At 41.9% G+C, this 19414-nt stretch overlaps 1 protein-coding gene across 1 annotated transcript; it reads right to left on the minus strand.

Moving 5' to 3' along the window:
* Positions 1 to 11330: 11330 nt before the first annotated feature.
* LOC138414735 (keratin, type I microfibrillar 48 kDa, component 8C-1-like) lies at positions 11331 to 17823 on the minus strand. The gene is made up of 7 exons (XM_069542520.1): positions 17431 to 17823; positions 15601 to 15683; positions 14119 to 14275; positions 13131 to 13292; positions 12911 to 13036; positions 12518 to 12738; positions 11331 to 11742 (listed from the first exon to the last, which is right to left on the minus strand). Exons 1-7 carry the CDS (start codon positions 17776 to 17778, stop codon positions 11622 to 11624), a joined length of 1218 nt encoding a protein of 405 aa, XP_069398621.1. The 5' UTR covers positions 17779 to 17823; the 3' UTR covers positions 11331 to 11621.
* Between the last annotated feature and the right edge of the window lie 1591 nt (positions 17824 to 19414).

Here is a 19414-nt window from a genome sequence, read left to right on the forward strand (position 1 = left end):
AATATGCCATTTGCAACAACTGGGTAGACCTAGAAGCTATCGTGCTCAGTGAAATAAGTCAGAAAGAATAGACAAATACTTTACCATCCCACTTATAATCGGAATCTAAAAAAACAAGCAAACAAAACAATGAACCAACAACAGAAACAGAGTCACAGGCTCAAACAGCAAACTGGTGGTTGCTAGAGGGGAGGGGGTTTGGAGGTTGGGCAAAATGGGTGAGGGCAATTAAGAGATACATATTTCCAGTTATAAACTGAATAAGTTACAGGATGCAATGGTGGAATAGAGTCAATAATACTGTAGTGATTTTGTATGATGGTCACCGGACCTGTGAAGATCATTTTGAAATGTATTTGATTGTCAGATCACTATATTGTACACCTGAAACTAACACAATATTGTGGGTAAACTAACTTCAGTGAAAGAAAGAAGAAGGAAGGGAGGGAGGGAAGGAAGAAGGGAAAGAGGAAGAAATGAAGGGGAAAGGACAAAGGAAGGAAATGGGGAGCCATTGAAGGTTCTAAGCAGAGGAGTGATGTAGTTTATTTCTGATAAGCACTGTATGCAACTTTGATAAGCACTGTATATTTTCATACAGGAAATCTTCAACAAGTCCTTGGAGTTGCTAGACTAGAATTCATGAGATGAGTTGGGGATGAAAAGGGCAGATATGAACCTAGTGCAGATGTGAGAGTTGGAGAAAGAACCAAAGGAGAGTATATGAAGAAAAAAGCAACAAGGGGCTGAGGACCAAATTTGCGGGTATTTCCCAACCAGAGAGCAGGCTGGGAGAGCAGGATCTGCTCACAGAAGGTCAGGGAGGAGAGAGCTTCAACATGAAGGTGTAGGGCAAAATTGTCAAGGGCAGTAAAGGGACCTCCTAAGATGAGACCATGGAGAGAGACTTGACTATGTCCCCAGGACATCTCTAAGTTCACACAGGTGCACCTACTGTATACGGCACCCATGTTGTTTTACACCCAAAATGAGCTTCGGTAAACTGACACTTAAATACCCAGAGTTTAGATGTTCATTATTTAGAAAAGCGCTGCCATGATCACTTTGTATACCTGATTATAAAGCTTTAGTCTTACCAACATAGAGTTTTTACAATAATTGGAATGTGTGTTAAGCAGTTTAAAGATGTCAAGCTTGTTTGGATTTGATGATTCATAATAGTGATTTGGGACTAATTACTCAGGAAGCATAAGCACTTGGAACTGCCTATGTGTATAACTTTACTTCTATTTTGTCACAAAGCATAAGGTGAAATTTATTTAATATCCTAAAAGGAGGCGATGAGGAAAGAATTCAGTTGTGTGCCTATATACATTGCTCAGGAAGAGGAGAAGCTTCTTATTGTCATCCAAGCCAGGGACAGAACAGAACTTGGAGAAGGATGCTCACAGGAGAGTCCAAGCATCTCTGCTACAGCTACTGGTCAAAGACTGCTTTGCACTTGGCTCTTGCCTTCCTCCCTTCATGTTCCTAAGGTAGATTCCAAATGCCAAAAATAGTTAAAAGAGGGGGAAACTTGGAGCAAGTAATATCAGGAACCTTAATGCTCATCTCACCCAATCCTCTCATTTTACAAATGGAGAAACTGAGGTTCAGAATGGAGAAATGGCTTGTTTAGGGTAATATAGTTAGAACTCAAATCTGTTGATCCTCACTGAATTTCCAGCCCCAATCACCATGCTGCAGAAATGTTGAATAATTTCACAACAATCTGATCTGCCATTACCTCAGGGCAGAATTCAAAGTCAGTAAGAAAAAAAAAAGTGAACAAAATCTTGTTATCCATAGATGGACTCTGTTGAAGAAGAATGAAGGATGAGTATGGAAGTAAGTAGAATTCAGCAATACTGAAGTTCCTTGTTGTCTCCCTGATTCCAACTATTCTTTCTACATCAACGACACTATTATATCCTAAAAGTTTGGAGCAATTCAGCTACAAGTATATCCTGTCACTTGGGAGAACTCAGAATCACAACTGTTCAAATGATGGTGACCATACTCAAGAGCTTTACACTTACCTCAAATAAATATCATCATAACAAACTTTAAAATACGACTTCAATAATGATAATTGAGAGATAAATAGAACCCCACTACAATGATGACACTGGATGCTTTAAATGGTAAGATTATGAATGCTTTTCTCTTCCTTCTCTGTACTTTGGTCCTCTCCAAATTTTTCTGAAAATCTATATATTAATTACTTCCTCACAAGAAAAAGAAATAAAATTTAAATTAAAAACCCCAAAAGGAAATTCTTACAAGTCCTCTAAAGAAATAAAAAGTTTTTGAAGGACACAAGTAAAGATGGTCCAAAATGGTCAGTACATCACATTTAAGCTTGTTATTCTGGAAATAAAGTCTCTGTCATGATTGGTATTCACACCTTTGTGATTACTGCTGACATTGCCAGTTCCAAAGGTGAGTTATTAAGAAGTGATGAAGGGAAAACAAGCTTGCTATGGGATCAGACAAACTGTAGCTCATGAACTGACTGATGTGAGCTTCACCAAGGGAAGCCATGTCAAGATCTGAGCTTCATGTCAAGACAATGCAAAGAGGCACCACCCTTAGGGAAATGTACTGCCAACTACTGAAAGCCCACATCCAAGATCAGATATCAGCACTGAACCACTTTCTTAGAACAGATTTCCCCCACACATATAGATGGTGATGGAAATTCTTTTATGGAAACAATGTCTAAGTCAGACGAAACCTAGAATCTTAGAATGTTGGAACTACCAACAGCCCAAACAGTCATCTCATTCATTTCATTGTTTTACAAATGGGAAAACATTGACCCGTAGAGGGGAATTACTCGCTCAAGCTTACACAGAGAATCTGTGAAAGAGCCTAAATTGAAAAAGAGTAAATCAAACTAGTGAAACGAGAGACCAGAGTCAAGTCCTTTGGTCTTTATGAGTCGGAATTCAGACCAATGAAGAAAGCCACATCTCTCAAAAGACTGCACCTTTAGTGAAAAGGTGACCTAGAAAATTTTAAAAGATGCTCATTACCACAAGAAGACTTCTTAAAAAAAAAAAAAAAGAAAGAAAGAAAAAGAAAAAACTGAGCTATCTCTTCCTAGGCTCTAAATTTAAACATGATGCTACATAAAAGAAGTCAGTCACAAAACACCACATACTATGTGATTCCACTCATAACAAATATCTAGAACAGGCAAATCCATAGAAACAATGATGGTTGCCTAGGCCTGGGGGCAGGGAAAATGGGGAAGGGCTACTAATGGGTGATGAAATGTTATAAAATATAAAAATTATTGAATTAGATACTTTATATAGGTGAATTTTGGAGAAGGCAATGGCACCCCACTCCAGTACTCTTGTCTGGAAAATCCCACGGACGGAAGAGCCTGGTTGGTTGCAGTCCATGGGGTAGCAAAGAGTTGGACATGACTGAGCGACTTCACTTTCACTTTTCATTTTCTTGCTTTGGAGAAGGAAATGGCAACCCACTCCAGTGTTCTTGCCTAGAGAATGCCAGGAATGGGGGAGCCTGGTGGGCTGCCATCTATGGGGTTGCACAGAGTCGGACACAACTGAAGCGACTTAGCAGCATAGATGAATTTTATAGTATAATAATTATATATACAGTGGACCCTTGAAAAACAGGGCTTTGAACTTCATGGATCCACTTATATGTGAATTTTATTCAACACTAAATGCTGCAGTGGGCCTCCCTGATGGCTCAGTGGTAAAGAATCCACCTACAGTACGGGAGATACAGGTTTGATCCCTGGGTTGAGAAGATCCCCTGGAGGAGGAAATGGCACTCCACTCCAGTATTCTTGCCTGGGAAATCGCGTGGACAGAGGAGCCTGGAGGGCTATAGTCCATGGGGTCACAAAGGGTCTGACACAACTGAAGAGACTGAGAACATAATAACAAAAGTGACGAGATAAGGGTTAAAGTCAGAGAGCACATCAAATGTGAATTCAACATTAACCCTTCCTGGTTAACTTTCATGAGGCTTCACCCTTGTATCTGATCAGCTGCCTAAGGCTCCACCTCCTGATACCGTCACATTGGAGATTAGGATCTCAACATACAAGTTTGGGGCACAAAAACATTTGGTCCATAGCACTAGTTTTATTGTTCTTTGTAGCACTTACCACTTGAAGCAGTTATGTTTACTTGATTTTTTTTAATTAATTTATTTTAATTGGAGGCTAATTACTTTACAATATTGTAGTGGTTTTTGCCATACACTGACATGAATCTGCCATGGGTGTACATGTGTTCCCCATCCTGAATCCCTCCCCCACCTCCCTCCCCACCCCCTCCCTCAGGGTCATCCCAGTGCACCAGCCCTGAGCACCCTGCCTCATGCATCGAACCTGGACTAGTGATCTGTTTCACATATGATAATATACATATTTCAATGCTATTCTCTCAAATCATCCCACCCTCGCCTTCTTCCACAGAGTCCAAAAAGCTGTTCTATACATCTGTGTCTCTTTTGCTGTCTCGCATATAAGGTCATCGTTACCATCTTTCTAAATTCCATATATATGTGTTAGTATACTGTATTGGTGTTTTTCTTTCTGACTTACTTCACTCTGTATACTAGACTCCAGTTTCATCCACCTCATTAGAACTGATTCAAATGCATTCTTTTTAATGGCTGAGTAATATTCCATTGTGTATATGTACCATGGCTTTCTTATCCATTCATCTGCTGATGGACATCTAGGTTGCTTCCATGTCCTGGCTATTGTAAATAGTGCTGCGATGAACACTGGGGTACACATGTCTCTTTCAATTCTGGTTTCCTCAATGTGTATGCCCAGCGGTTGGATTGCTGGGTCGTATGGTGGCAGTTCTATTTCCAGTTTTTTAAGGAATCTCCACACTGCTCTCCATAGTGGCTGTACTAGTTTGCATTCCCACCAACAGTGTAAGAGGGTTCCCTTTTCTCCACACCCTCTCCAGCATTTATTGTTTGTAGGCTTTTTGATAGCAGCCATTCTGACCAGGGTGAGATGGTACCTCATTGTGGTTTTGATTTGCATTTCTCTGATAATGAGTGATGTTGAGCATCTTTTCATGTGTTTTGTAGCCATCAGTGTGTCTTCTTTGGAGAAATGTCTGTTTAGTTCTTTGGCTCATTTTTTAATTTTTTTTTTTGTTAGTGTTGTTGTTGTTGTTCATTTTTCTGGCATTGAGCTGCAGGAGCTGCTTGTATATTTTTGAGGTCGATTCTTTGTCAGTTGCTTCATTTGCTATTATTTTCTCCCATTCTGAATGCTGTATTTTCACCTTGCTTATAGTTTCCTTCATTGTGCAAAAACTTTTAAGTTTAATTTGGTCTCATTTGTTTATTTTTTCTTTTATTTCCTTTACTCTAGGAGGTGGGTCACAGAGGATCCTGCTGTGATTTGTGTCAGAGAGTTTTGCTTGTGTTTTCCTCTAGGAGTTTTGTAGTTTCTGGTCTTATGTTTAGAACTTTAATACATTTTGAATTTATTTTTGTGTATGGTGTTAGGAAGTGTTCTAGTTTCATTCTTTTACAAGTGGTTGACCAGTTTTCCCAGCACCACTTGTTAAAGAGATTGTCTTTTCTCCATTGTATATCCTTGCCTCTTTTGTCAAAGATAAGGTGTCCACAGGTGTGTGGATTTATCTCTGGGCTTTCTATTTTGTTCCATTGATCTATATGTCTTTCTTTGTGCTAGTACCATACTCTCTTGATGACTGTAGCTTTGTAGTATAGTCTGAAGTCAGGCAGGTTGATTCCTCCAGTTCCATTCTTCTCTCTCAAGATTGCTTTGGCTATTCAAGGTTTTCGTACTTCCACACAAATTGTGAAATTATTTGTTCTAGGTCTCTGAAAATACTGTTGGGATTGCATTGAATCTATAGATTGTTTTCGGTAGTATACTTATGCTCACTATATTAATTCTTCCCAATCTATGAACATGGTATATTTCTCTATCTATTTGTGTCATCTTTGATTTCTTTCATTAGCATTTTATAGTTTCCTATATATAGGTCTTTTGTTTCTTTAGGTAGATTTATTCCTAAGTATTTTATTCTTTTCGTTGCAATGGTGAATGGAATTTTTTCCTTACTTTCTGTTTTCTCATTGTTAGTGTATAGGAATGCAGGGGATTTCTGTGTGTTAATTTTATATCCTGCAACTGTATTATATTCATTGATTAGCTCTAGTAATTTTCTGGTGGAATCTTTAGGGTTTTCTATGTAGAGGATCATGTCATCTTCAAACAATGAGATGACTGTTTGAAAAGATAGTTCTTTTCCAATCTGGATTTCTTTTATTTGTTTTTCTTCTCTGATGCTGTGGCTAAAACTTTCAAAACTATGTTGAATAGTAGTGATGAGAATGGGCACCCTTGTCTTGTTCCTGGCTTTAGGGGAAATGATTTCAGTTTTTCACCATTGAGGATAATGTTTGCTGTGGGTTTATCATATATGGCTTTTATTATGTTGAGGTATGTTCCTTCCATGCCTACTTTCTGGAGGGTTTTTATCATAAATGGATGTTGAATTGTGTCAAAGGCTTTCTCTGCATCTATTGAGATAATCATATTGTTTTTATCTTTCAATTTGTTAATGTGGTGTATCACATTGATTGATTTGCAGATATTAGAGAATCCTTGCATCCTTGGGACAAAGCCCACTTGGTCATGATGTATGATCTTTTTAATATATTGTTGGATTCTGTTTGCTAGAATTTTGTTAAGGACTTTTGTATCTATGTTTATCAGTGATATTGGCCTGTAGTATTCTTCTTTTTTGGCATCTTTGCCTGGTTCTGGTATTAGGGTGATGGTGGCCTCATAGAATGAGTTTGGAAGTTTACCTTCCTCTGCAATTTTCTGGTAAAATTTAAGTAGGATAGGTGTTAGCTCTTCTCTAAATTTTTGGTAGAATTCAGCTGTGAAGCTGTTTGGTCCTGGGCTTTTGTTTGCTGGAAGATTTCTGATTACAGTTTCTATTTCCGTGCTTGTGATGGGTCTGTTAAGATTTTCTATTTCTTCCTGGTTCAGTTTTGGAAAGTTATACTTTTCTAAGAATTTGTCCATTTCTTCCAAGTTGTCTATTTTATTGGCATATAGTTGTTGAGAATAGTCTCTTATGATCCTTTGTATTTCTGTGTTGTCTGTTGTGATTTCTCCATTTTCATTTCTAATGTTGTTGATTTGATTCTTCTCCTTTTTTTTTCTTGATGGGGCTTATATGATTCTTTACTGCCTATCTCCCCTCAGTTGAAAGGAACTCTCCCCACCGTGAGAGCTGGTCTTAGTTTCATTCACTTTCTGTCCTGACACCTCAGACAATTCCAGGCACTGTTGTAGGTACATTTTAACTGCTATTAGTTCAAGTGGAATTGACTTGAGCTTACAGAGAAGAAACTCAAATGACTAATAAAAAATATTTTTAATTCTTATTTTCTCTATGAATAACGAAACAGGATTTTAAAATAACAGGATACCATAATACCCATATGTATTGCCAATATTTGCTAAATCTGTTAACATTCCTCAAACTTGAATGTAATAGAATCACCCAGAAGGCTGTTACGGTATTTCTGGATATATAACTAAATGCTGTTACTTTTGTGCATATATTGTGAAAAGAATACGATCAGGCTAAATAACTTATCTATCAACCTCTACATGGTTCCCTTTTATATGTGATTGTGTCTGTTTTAAGAATATTTAAGATCTATCCTCTTAGAGAACTTCAAGTATCAGTTCAGTTCAGTTGCTTAGTCCGATCCAACTCTGCGACCCCATGGACTGCAACATGCCAGCCTTCCCTGTCCTTCGCTAACTCCAGGAGTTTGTTCAAACTCATCTTCATTGAGTTGGTGATGCCATCCAAACATCTCATCCTCTGTTGTCCCTCCTGCCTTTAATCTTTCCCAACACCAGGCTCTTTTCCAGTGAGTCAGCTCTTTGCATCAGGTGACCAAAGTATTGGAGCTTCAGCTTCAGCATCAGTCCTTCCAATGAGTATTCAGGACTGATTTCCTTTAGGATTGAGTGGTTTGATCTTCTTGCCATCCAAAGGACTCTCAAGAGTATTCTCCAACACCACAGTTCAAAAACATCAGTTCTTCAGTGCTCAGCACTCTTTATGGTCCAACTCTCACATCCATACATGACTACTGAAAAAACCATAACTTTGACTAGACAGACTTTTGCCACAAAGCAATGCTTCTGCTTTTTAATACACTGTCTAGGTTTCTCACTGCTTTTCTTCCATGGAGCAAATGTCTTTTAATTTCATGGCTGCAGTCACCATCTGCATTGATTTTGGAGCCCCCAAAAACAAAGTCTGTTGCTGTTTCCATTGTTTCGCCATCTATTTGACATGAAGTGATGGGACCAGATGCCATGATCTTTGTTTTTTGAATGCTGAGTTTTAAGACAGCTTTTTCACTCTCCTCTTTCACTTTCATTAAAAGGCTCTTTAGTTCCTTCCTCTCTGTCTGCCTTAAGGGTGGTGTGATCTGCATATCTGAAGCTATTGATATTTCTCTCGGCAATCTTGATTCCAGCTTGTGCTTCTTCCAGCCCAGCATTTTGCATGATATACTCTGCATATAAGTTAAATAAGCAGGGTGACAATATCCAGCCTTGACTTACTCCTTTCCCAATTTGGAACCAGTCTGTTGTTCCATGTCCATTTCTAAATGTTGCTTCTTGACCTGCATTAAGGTTTCTCAAGAAGCAGGTCAGGTAGTCTGGTATTTCCATATCTTAAAGAATTTTCCAGTTTGTTGTGATCCACACAGTCAAAGGCTTTAGCATAGTCAATACAGCAGAAGTAGATGTTTTTCTGGAATTCTCTTGCTTTTTCTATGATCCAACGGATGTTGGCAATTTGATCTTTGGTTCCTCTGCCTTTTCCAAAGTCAGTTTGAATGTCTAGAAGTTCTTGGATTACATACTACTGAAGCCTGGCTTGGAGTATTTTGAGCATTACTTTGCTAGCATGTGAGATGAGTGCAATTGTGTGGTAGTTTGAGCATTCTTTGGCATTGCCTTTCTTTGGGATTGGTATGAAAATTGACCTTGTCCAGTCCTATGGCCACTGCTGAGTTTTCCAAATTTGCTGGCATATTGAGTGCAGTGTCTTAACGGCATCATCTTTTAGGATTTGAATAGCTCAACTGGAACTCCATCACCTCCACTAGCTTTGTTCATAGTGATGCTTCCTAAGGCCCACTTGACTTGGCATTCCAGAATGTCTGACTCTAGGTGAGTGATCACACACATCTAGGTCATTACCATCTTTTTTGTATAGTTCTTCTGTGCATTCTTGCCACTCCTTTTTAATATCTTCTGCTTCTGTTAGGTCCATACAATTTCTGTCCTTTACTGTGCCCATCTTTGCATGAAATGTTCCCTTGATATCTCTAATTTTCTTGAAGAGATCTCTAGTCTTTCCCATTCTATTGTTTTCTTCTATTTCTTTGCATTGATCACTGAGGCAGGCTTTCTTAACTCTCCTTGCTATTCTTTGGAACTCTGCATTCAGATAGGGATGCGTATATTTTTCCTTTCCTCCTTTGCCTTTAGTTTCTCTTTTTTTTTCTCAGCTATTTGTAAGGCCTCCTCAGACAACCATTTTGCCTTTTTGCATTTCTTTTTCTTGGGGATAGTCTTGATCTCTGCTTCCTGTACAATGTCATGAACCTCCATCCATAGTTCTTCAAGCACTCTATCAGATCTATCCCTTGAATCTATTTGTCACTTCCACTGTATAAGGGATTTGATTTAGGTCATACCTGAATGCTCTGGTGGTTTTCCCTACTTTCTTCAATTTAAGTCTGAATTTAGCAATAAGGAGTTCATGATTTGAACCACAGTCAGCTCCTGATCTTTTCTTTTTTCTTCTTCTTTTTTTTTTTTTTTTTTGGCTGACTGCATAGCGCTTCTCTGTCTTTGGCTGCAAAGAATGTAATCAATCTGACTTCATTATTGACCATCTGGTGATGTCCATATGTGGAATCTTCTCTTGTGTTGTTGGAAGAGAGTGTTTGCTATGACAGTGCATTCTCTTGGTGAAACTTTCTTAGCCTTTGCCCTGCTTCATTTCATATGCCAAAGCCAAACTTGCCTGTTACTCCAGGTATCTCTTGAATTCCTACTTTTACATTCCAGCCCCCTATGATGAAAAGGACATCTTTTTTTTGGTGTTAGTTCTAAAAGGTCTTATAGGTCATCATAGAACTGTTCAACTTCAACTTATTTGACACTAGTGGTTGGGGCATAGACTTGGATAACTGTGATATTGAATGGCTTGCCTTGGAAACAAACAGAAGTCAATTTCAGGTATACAATACAGTATTATTAACTATCATCATAATATTGTACATTAGATCACCAGAACTTATTCCTCCTACATAACTGAAATTTTGTACCCTTTAACCAATATCTTCCCATGTCTCCCATCCTTCAGCCCCTGGAAACCACCATTCTACTCTGCTTTTATGAGTGTGACTCAGATTTCACATATAAGCAGGATCATGCAGTATTTGTCTTTCTGTGTCTGGCTTATTTCACTTGACATAACGCCCTCCAAGTTCATCCATGTTGTCTCAATGTCAGGATTTTCTTCTTTGTTTTCCTTCCATTGTGTATATGTATCTTTATCCATTCATCCATCCAGTGGATAAAAATTCAAGTGAGAAGAGAAACAGAGATCACCCTTTTTACTGCTACGAGTTCTTCAGTATTTGCTGAAGGAGAGCTTCTGAAGATGTGTTTGGGGTACTAATAGCAACCTCCCTCCCCAGGTAAAAATCATGAAGGATGTTTATTCTAAATCAGTTTTACCCTCTCGTAGTCACACCTCACATGTAACTGACATTCAGAGAATAAGCTTTGATCCTAATATTTCTACTTACTATAACCATAAGAGAAAAAAATTAGTCATGCAGTTTCTAGTGCTTGGTTGGCATTTAATAAATGTTAGTGCCTGTCCTTCTTCTTGTAGGCCTTTGGAAAAGGAAAGGTGGAATATTAGAGAAATGTTAGCCATTGGACTTTACTGAATAAGATTCCGTTACTAATATGTTTATCATATTTAGATGACATGTCTTGCCTTAGTGGTCCCACTGGTTTCCTGCTGGCCTGAGTCTCTGTTGGGACACATTGTGTTTAGTGAATGTTAAAAAATGGTAATGAAGACCTTTAAGTAGAGGATTAAACAACAAGTCCTCCTTCACTTTCAAGTGGCTTTTATATGAAGCATGAACACATAGAGTGAACACTTTAAAAGTAATGAATACAAATGAGAATCATCACTGCTTTGCAAGAAGAAAGTTTATTAGGAGATTAACAAAGGGATTTGGGAAACTGCAAGACAGATCAAAGCAGCAAAGAGAACCACAAAACTCCTCACCCAGCCCAAACCTGTCAGACCATCAGGTCACAAGAAACTGGCCTTGAATTAAGAGGATCAGGTGGGCCTGGACATTCTTTCCAGACTAGGAATTATGGTGGTGACTGGGGTACTATCCAATGGCTGATAGTTGTCAGAGAGCAGGGCTGGTCCATCAATCATCCTCTGTCTTCACACAGTCTTCCTGCTGGCCCTGGCTGTCTAACATCCAGAGGTGTTGCAGGGCCCAAAGCGGGAGCGTGGGCCACAGGGGGTGCAGGGATTGGTGACATAGGACCCGACTGATGACGCGTTGGTCGTGGCACAGGGGTTGCAGGGCAGCCTGAGACAAAGAACCATTAGCTCATCAGCATGAGATGGATAATAACAAAAATAAAGGAGGGAGTTCAACTCAAGGAGACAGGGGACAAATAGAAGCCATTCTCTGACTTCTTAGGAAGCCAAATCTTATTTGGATCACTCCTTCTGCAAAGCTTAGAGATGGGGCAGAAAAGAGCAAAGAAGCCTTGAGATGGAACCAGATCTATAAGCCTGAAGTTGTGGAGAAGGCCCCTCATCCCTCCTCACCAGTGAGACAGATTGATAATATCTACCACACAGATTGTGTTCATGAAAATACTCAGGCGAATGGTGCTGGACCGTAGAAGTGTTTGAGTCACCTCCCCTTTTTGATACTCAAATGCTCATCCATAAGGTGGTTACCCTAATCCCCACTCTGCCTGTCTCGGGGGAATCCCATGAAACAATAGGTTTGAAAGTGGGGATTAAATCCAAAAGCACTATTCAAGTACATGTGATGGTGGTCACAGGTTTGTTTTCCCTTTTGCTGAAGGTACAAAGCTTTATTTACCCATCAGCTTCCAAAAGCTCACCAGTGGGGAAAACAGTCAAGGGTCAGGAGTATCTTTTGGAGCAGAAAATACCTTTAGGCCAGGTAGTGACAGCAGCAAACACCCTTCACTTCCCACTGCTGCAGTAGTAAACTCTAGTCTTTGCAGACATATTGGCATCTGAAACTTGACCTGGGGAGCCCCTGTTTTTTCCTTTGGTAGGACTGTGCATGCACCATGCAGGGGTGCCACCTGCTCAGTACTCACTTGGTGTCCTCGCTGTCCAGCAGCCCCCGATACGTGTTGATCTCACTCTCCAACCGAGCCCGCACATCCAGCAGCACCTGGTACTCCTGGTTCTGCCGCTCCAGGTCACTCCTGATCTCCGCCAGCTGTGACTCCACGTTGACGATCAGGCTCTGCACCTGGGACAGCTGGCAGCTGTAGCGGGCCTCCGTCTCCGTCAGGGTGTTCTCCAGGGAGTCTCTCTGTCAGGGAGCAGGGGGAGGAAGGTCACAGAGCTGCTCCTTCAGGGGCTTCTCCATTGCTTTCAAACAAGTCACAAGCTCCAAGAGTTCAGGAGAGGGTGGTCTGGAGGGCATCCCAGTGCCCTTGACTCCCCAACCTCAGCCCCTCACCAGGAGTGTCATCAATACCCACCAGGTTGTGCTGGGCCTGAAGCTCCACCTCCAGGGCATTGACCGTGCGTCTCAGCTCAATGATCTCTGCCTGGTAGGACTGCAGCTGCTCTGAGCTGGACACCACCTGCTTGTTCAGCTCCTCAGTCTGAAACACCAAAGGGCAGAAGGCAGGATCAGACCCTGCCTGAAGGGCCCCAAGGGGCTGAGGGTCCTGAGACACCACATGCTGATATACTCACCTGCCTGATGTACCATTCCTCCACATCCCTGCGGTTGGTCTCCACCAAGGCCTCGTACTGAGCCCTGGTCTCATTGAGCACACGGTTGAGGTCCACAGTGGGGGCGGCGTCCACCTCCACATTGAGGCGGTCTCCCAGCTGGCTCCGCAGGGTGTTGACTTCCTGATGGAGGAAGGGGAAAGAATGAACTCGTAGAAATAAATCTATATACAAATTATCTTGTGGTGGAAAGATTGCATTAGAATTTAGGACACATTGATATAAAACTCGATGAAGTTACTTCCTGTGAGTCAGGCCTCCTGTCTGAGAGTCTCCACACCTGTATCATAAGGCTGCTTGATTGCTAATGTTTTTTTCCCACTCCATACCATTTCTTTTTTACTCTTCCTTTGCTCAGTGATAAACATGGCATGATAACTGGTTTATAATCGTTGCCACTTAAATGCTACTTAAATAGAGAGAAACTAGGCTTAACTGGTCACATTTACTTCATGTCTTCTTATCATCACACCCTGTCCATGAGGGGTTTTTTCCTCTTCATCTAAACATCTAATGTTTGAGACATGTATCTGATACCCTAGTATTACGTTCATCTATGAGGTCTGAATCAACCATCATCCATCCTTCCATCCATTTATTCTAGCTTGGGTTCTACTATCTAGATGACACATAAAACAAAGAAGTTTGCTATCTCCTTTCAGTCTAAGTCATTCATGGGAAGACAACCTATTCAGAAGACAACCAATCTTATCAAGCAGTAGAAAGTATTTTAAAGCTCTAGCCCCAAATGGAAATAGATTAGCTGACCACACTCTTTTTGGTAAAAGAAGTTAGCTTCCCCAACGACCCACCAAGGGTGTTTTGAGCATCCAGCAAAATGTTCTCAGCTCTAGGATGTCTAGCAAAGACCTAAAAGACCTATATTACCCTGTTCAGGGCAGTTACGGGACTCTCAGTATAGGAATGTCAGGGGCTGGAACTCTCTTACCTGCTCATGGTTCTGCTTGAGGCAGATCAGCTCCTCCTTCAGGGACTCCACCTGGGCCTCCAGGTCGGACTTGCACAGGGTCAGCTCATCCAGGATCCTACGCAGGCCATTGATGTCCGACTCCACCAGCTGCCTCAAGCCCAGCTCCGTCTGGTACCTTGCACACACAACCAGCAGTCAAAGGAGGTCAAAGAGGAAGACTTTCTCCTAGGCTTTACTTGGCTCGCCTGGTCTAATTCATTACATTGTGAAATATTTGGAATCTTTACAGTCTTTTGAAAGGGAAAAAGACCACTGCACAGATTGAAAAGACCTACCTCCTCCCTGAGACCCTCAGAGAAGGTATTGGTGGGGCATCCCTATATAGTTTTTGCTGTTGTTTAGTCACTAAGTCATGTCTGACTCTTTTGCAACCTCATGGACTGTAGCCCACCAGGCTCCTCTGTCCGGGGATCTCCCAGGCCGGAATTCTGGAGTGGGGGTGCCACTTCCTTCTCCAGGGAATCTCCCTGACCCAGGGATTATCAAACTCACATCTCCTGCTTTGCAGGCAGATTCTTTACCGTTGACCCACCAGGGAAGCCACTGTATAGTTTAAATCTACCTTTAACTTCATTTGTTCTGATTCCCCATCACAGGCTGCTAAGAACTAAGCCCTGTCGTCCTCCATTCTCAAGTGAGTCGGTGACTTCACTAGCCCGCTATGGACCTCCTCACCATCCTTACCAACCACCCTGAGAAGCAACCTGGTATCATGAGAGTGGCACTGGATTAGAAGGCAGGGAGATTCAGCCCTGCCATGAGGACAGTGGTAAGCTCTTTAATCTCTCTGAGCCTTGATTTCCTCATTTGTAAAATGGGAACCAAACTGACATGTCAGGGACACACAGTTTTGAGGACATTAGCCCTCTGCTAGGCAAAGCAATAAAGCTATTTTTTCCTACTTTATCTTGCTCCACCCTCTCTCCCCACCCCCACCAAAAAAAAAAAAAAAAAAAACCATGTCATCAGGTTGGCCCAAAGATGAAAAAGTGATATAGGTAGAATCACATTGCAAACTATAAAGTCTCTTAAAAATGCAATGGATTCTTAACAATTATAGTGGTCATACCTAGAAAAACTGATGGATTCTCTGACATGAATTTTGCCTCCCATTTGTGTCATTTAACTTTTTCCAATGGGCTGATCATAACTCAACTGTATTAAGAGACTGGTGTGGAATACAATTTTAAAGTTGATCCAGATGTTAAGTTGAAAAAGAGAGAGAATAGATGGCTGCTTGAGCTCCTTCAAACTAAATTTAAAACACAGAATGCTTGCTTCCAGTGAGGAGACTGACATTTAACCTAACTCACCGAATGCAAGAAACCTCCCATTATGATCGCAGACAGCTTCTGCTTGCATGCTTCCAGGACAGAGTTCATCACTTTGCAACTCAGCCTGCCCATTACTAAATTGGTCTGATCATTAGAGAAATCTTACTTGGTCCTGAAGTCATCTGCAGCCAGCTTGGCATTGTCGATCTGCACCACCAGCCTAGCATTCTCTGCCTTGTTGGCCAGGATCTGGGCACAGGATTAATTGTGAAATCAGTTGTAGTAAGAGTGAATGTCTCATAACTTAAAATTAAAAACTATTTTCTTTCAAACAGACATTCCTTCCAAAAAGATTTGAGTCTTCTCACATTCTCAGTTTGAGGATAAGGGGAGGATTCATTAATAGAACTGATCATTTAAAAACTTAAACAGTCAAGAGAAAATGTGCCTCTTGTCATAAATTCTTCTCTTCTTGGTCTGCCTCTTGTTTCCTGCAGGAACTGAATATACTGGGAATGAAATCTCACATAAGGTGACCAGTGTTCCTGTTTGCTTAGTGGGAGGTGGGGTGCTAAACCCCCAAAAAACCCAAGCAAACAAAGACAAGTTGGTTATCCTATGCTCCCAAACCACCATTCCAGCCCCGCTGACCACTCTCCACTCTCCCCTCACATTGCCCTGGACAAAGATTTTGCACAAAGCTTCTGCCTCTACCTGGAATGCCTGGATGGCTTCGCCCACCTAGCAAGACCCCCTACATAAGCCACATTCCCCTTCCTTCCCCACTTCCTGCAGGAGTCACTTCTTCCAGATGCTCCCACAGTAACTTGCACCTAGCCAGTTACACATCTTATCACCTTCACTGTGGTTATTTGTTTCCTATCTCCCCTATTACACTGTGAGCTTCTGAAGGAAAGAGACTGTCTTACTCAGTACTTTATCCCTTCCTCCAGCAGTGTGCCTCATTCTCACTAAATGTGTAGAAATCAGTGCACGATCTTCAAACCCCACACCAGCTTTCTGACACTCACTTTGCCAGAACTACTGAATGGTGGACAGTCAATTCTGTCAGAGAATCAAGGGCTTATGCGATTGAATATAAACTCCTCTTCATCCTTCAAACCCTGCTTAGATAGTGCCTCTTCTGAGAAGCCCTCCCTGACCTACACTGCATTAAGCCCCACTTCTATGCTCACTCTGTACTTATCCCACTTCTACTTCCATATTTTTGGCCCTGAATTCTCACATGTATGCATGCCTGCTCTGTGTATACTATGGAGGATTTTGGAGTTGGTGGCTCTTTTACTTTGTTATAGACACACTCTCTTGTTACATTCTTAAATATCTAAGGATTCATGCAGGAAATTCCTAGCTCCAAGAAATAATTCAGGTGCATATTATTATGATTTAATACTATGCATGCTGTATGCTTGCATGCTAAAATCGTTTCAGTTGTGTCCAACTCTTTGCAACCCTATGGACTATAGCCTGCCAGACTCCTCTGTCCATGGAATTTTCCAGGCAAGAATACTGGAACGGGTTGCCATTTCCTTCTCCAAGGGACCTTCCCAACCCAGAGATTCAGCCCGCGTCTCTTACATCTCCTGCATTGGCAAGCCGGCTCTCTACCACTAGCCTTACCTGGGAAGCCCCTTTTAACACTATAGGCTCTGAAAACAAGACCAGAATACCATAATAGGACTGAAGCATCAGTCAGTCTGGCTTTAAACAAGAAGCAGTGTTAGGTTGCTATGGCTTTGGTCTAATACCTTACCCTCTCCCCTGTCTCCACCTCTCCTTCCTGGGGCATCCCACATCGATTCTCTAGGATGACGTGATGTGTCTTATGCAAGCCAGTGGCTTCTATGTCTCTGCCCTTATCATTTTCAACATTAGGTTTGACCAAACTTAAATCCACTTAGAAGTGGGTCTGTCAAATTTAGATAAGTAGTTCTTCAGCTGGCAGCGCATCGGTTGGCAGTGCCCAGCCCCTCACCTTCTGCTGGAGCTCCTCAATGGTCCGGAAGTAGGACTGGTAGTTGGGGCACACGAGGGGCTCCTGCTGCTGGCTGCGCTCCAGGATGCGGCTCTCCAGCTCCGCGTTCTCCCGCTCCAGCTGCCGCACCTTCTCCAGGTAGCTGGCCAGCCGGTCGTTCAGGAACTGCATGGTCTCCTTCTCGTTGCCATTGAAGGAGCCCTCGCAGAACCAGTTGCAGCTGCCCACATTGGCGGGGATGTTGCAGGCCCCGGGCAGGGTGGTGCCACAGCAGCTGGAGGGCACACAGGGCCTGGAGGAGCAGCTGGAGCGGAAGCTCAGGTTGGGCAGGCAGAAGTTGTAAGACATGGTGCTGGAGGGAGCAGAGCTCTGAAGGTCCACTTCTAAGCCTGGTTCCTTTCTGTGTTGTAAGCCCTGGTCTTCTCCACGTCTTTATATTCTGTCAGCGGTGGGTGTGGTAGCTACGCTTAGCATTACCCACTTTTGCCCTCTCTACCAATTTTTCCATGTTATTTAGCCACCTCACGCGAGTCCTTTACCTCATAAAATGTTTTACTCGGGCTTCTTGCTAAGTCAGGACTCATCAACAATCATGCTGGTTGGTTAAGGAAGAACTTCAAAGTGACCCACCCATATCTTGCCAACAGCAGCACTTACTCATGGGCTATAGAGTTAGTGATAGCTATGCCCTGTCCTCCAGAACTGGGGGCACTTTTTATCCTACACAAGGAAAGGTCAGCGGCTCATCTACGTCATGCTCAGTAGAGACTCTGTGAGAAAAAGCAGACTATTCAGTAGGGAATCCTGGAAGCTGAGATAGGAAAGGATTATGAGGCCATCTTGTCCAAGGCCCCTTTGCCAGGTGGAGGCAATTCTTCCCTCTTCCTAGGGGGCTTCAGGAAGCCCCAGGCTCCATTTCTGTTGTTACTCAACGTTCACAGAACATTAAGAAAACTAACATCTTGGGAGCACCTACTCTTCAGGAAGATTTCACTCTGTGCTTGTACATAGTATGACATTTGTTGACTTAAAAAATACTCAGAACCTAAAAGGTGAGGGTTATGTTTTATTCAGCAGGAATTTTTAGGACTTCAAGCCTGGGATACACCATCTCAAGTAACTGAGAGAAATGCTTTGAGGAGGCAAGGTGGGGAGCCAGGATATACATAAATTCTGCAACAAAGGGCAGGTAGTCTGAACATCAAAAGATTATTATTAAAGGAAAACCAGATATCCCAAGTTAAGGAATTTAGTACTTTCCTGTGTATGAGAAGATGCAAGAGTCTGGGCTCACAGAAATCATTCCTTTGATGTGCATCCCAGCTCTCTAGGAACAGTATCCTATGATTTCACATCCTGAGTTTCCTCAGGGCTCATCGAAGGGAATGGCTGCAGTCTGATGGCTAGATGGCAGGTCTTCTTTTCTGAGTTCCTTCAAGGTTCACCAGCTCACCAACAGTGGTGTCTGCAATCACTGAAGACTATGACACCCTTTGTTTACTGATATGGCAGGAAATACCCATTTCTCATGTTGTTAGAATGGCTTCTGCTTACTGAGAACCCACTGTGCTAAGCACCTTGTTTATACTGTCTCTTTAAGTCCACACATAACACTGCAGGGTTTGCAAATGAGGACACCAAACCTTTGAGAGGTTGTTCAAGGTCACAGAGCTCTTGCGTGTGGAGCCAGCATTAAAACCCCCACTTCTCTGATTCCAATGGCCTTGCTCTCTCCTTCACATTATCTCCCTCTTCCAATCTTCTCATTACTAAGATGCAATGATGCACAACAGGATTGAGTGCAATTGAGCACACTACTAGGCACTATCACCTCCTAAATTATAATTGGCCAAGAATTAAAAGTCTGTTCTCTATCAAAGAACCAAAGGTCACTTCTACTCTACTGGAAGGAAGTCGACTAAAAGAAAATGTAATACCCACTAGAAGCTTGGGGGGGAGGGAGATTTACTGGGTTCGATGTCAA

This window comes from Ovis canadensis, chromosome 11 (genome assembly GCF_042477335.2).
Source record: "Ovis canadensis isolate MfBH-ARS-UI-01 breed Bighorn chromosome 11, ARS-UI_OviCan_v2, whole genome shotgun sequence".
NCBI lineage: Eukaryota > Metazoa > Chordata > Mammalia > Artiodactyla > Bovidae > Ovis > Ovis canadensis.

What these genes read in the sequence shown, in the direction of transcription:
- LOC138414735 (XM_069542520.1), bottom strand. Translation starts at nt 17,778, where the DNA reads ATGTCTTACAACTTCTGCCTGCCCAACCTGAGCTTCCGCTCCAGCTGC. An exon ending in GCAGATGACTTCAGGACCAA is followed by an intron (nt 14,276 to 15,600) that starts GTAAGATTTCTC and finishes TGTGTGTGCAAG; the next exon opens with GTACCAGACGGAGCTGGGCT. An exon ending in AGGAATGGTACATCAGGCAG is followed by an intron (nt 13,037 to 13,130) that starts GTGAGTATATCA and finishes TTGGTGTTTCAG; the next exon opens with ACTGAGGAGCTGAACAAGCA.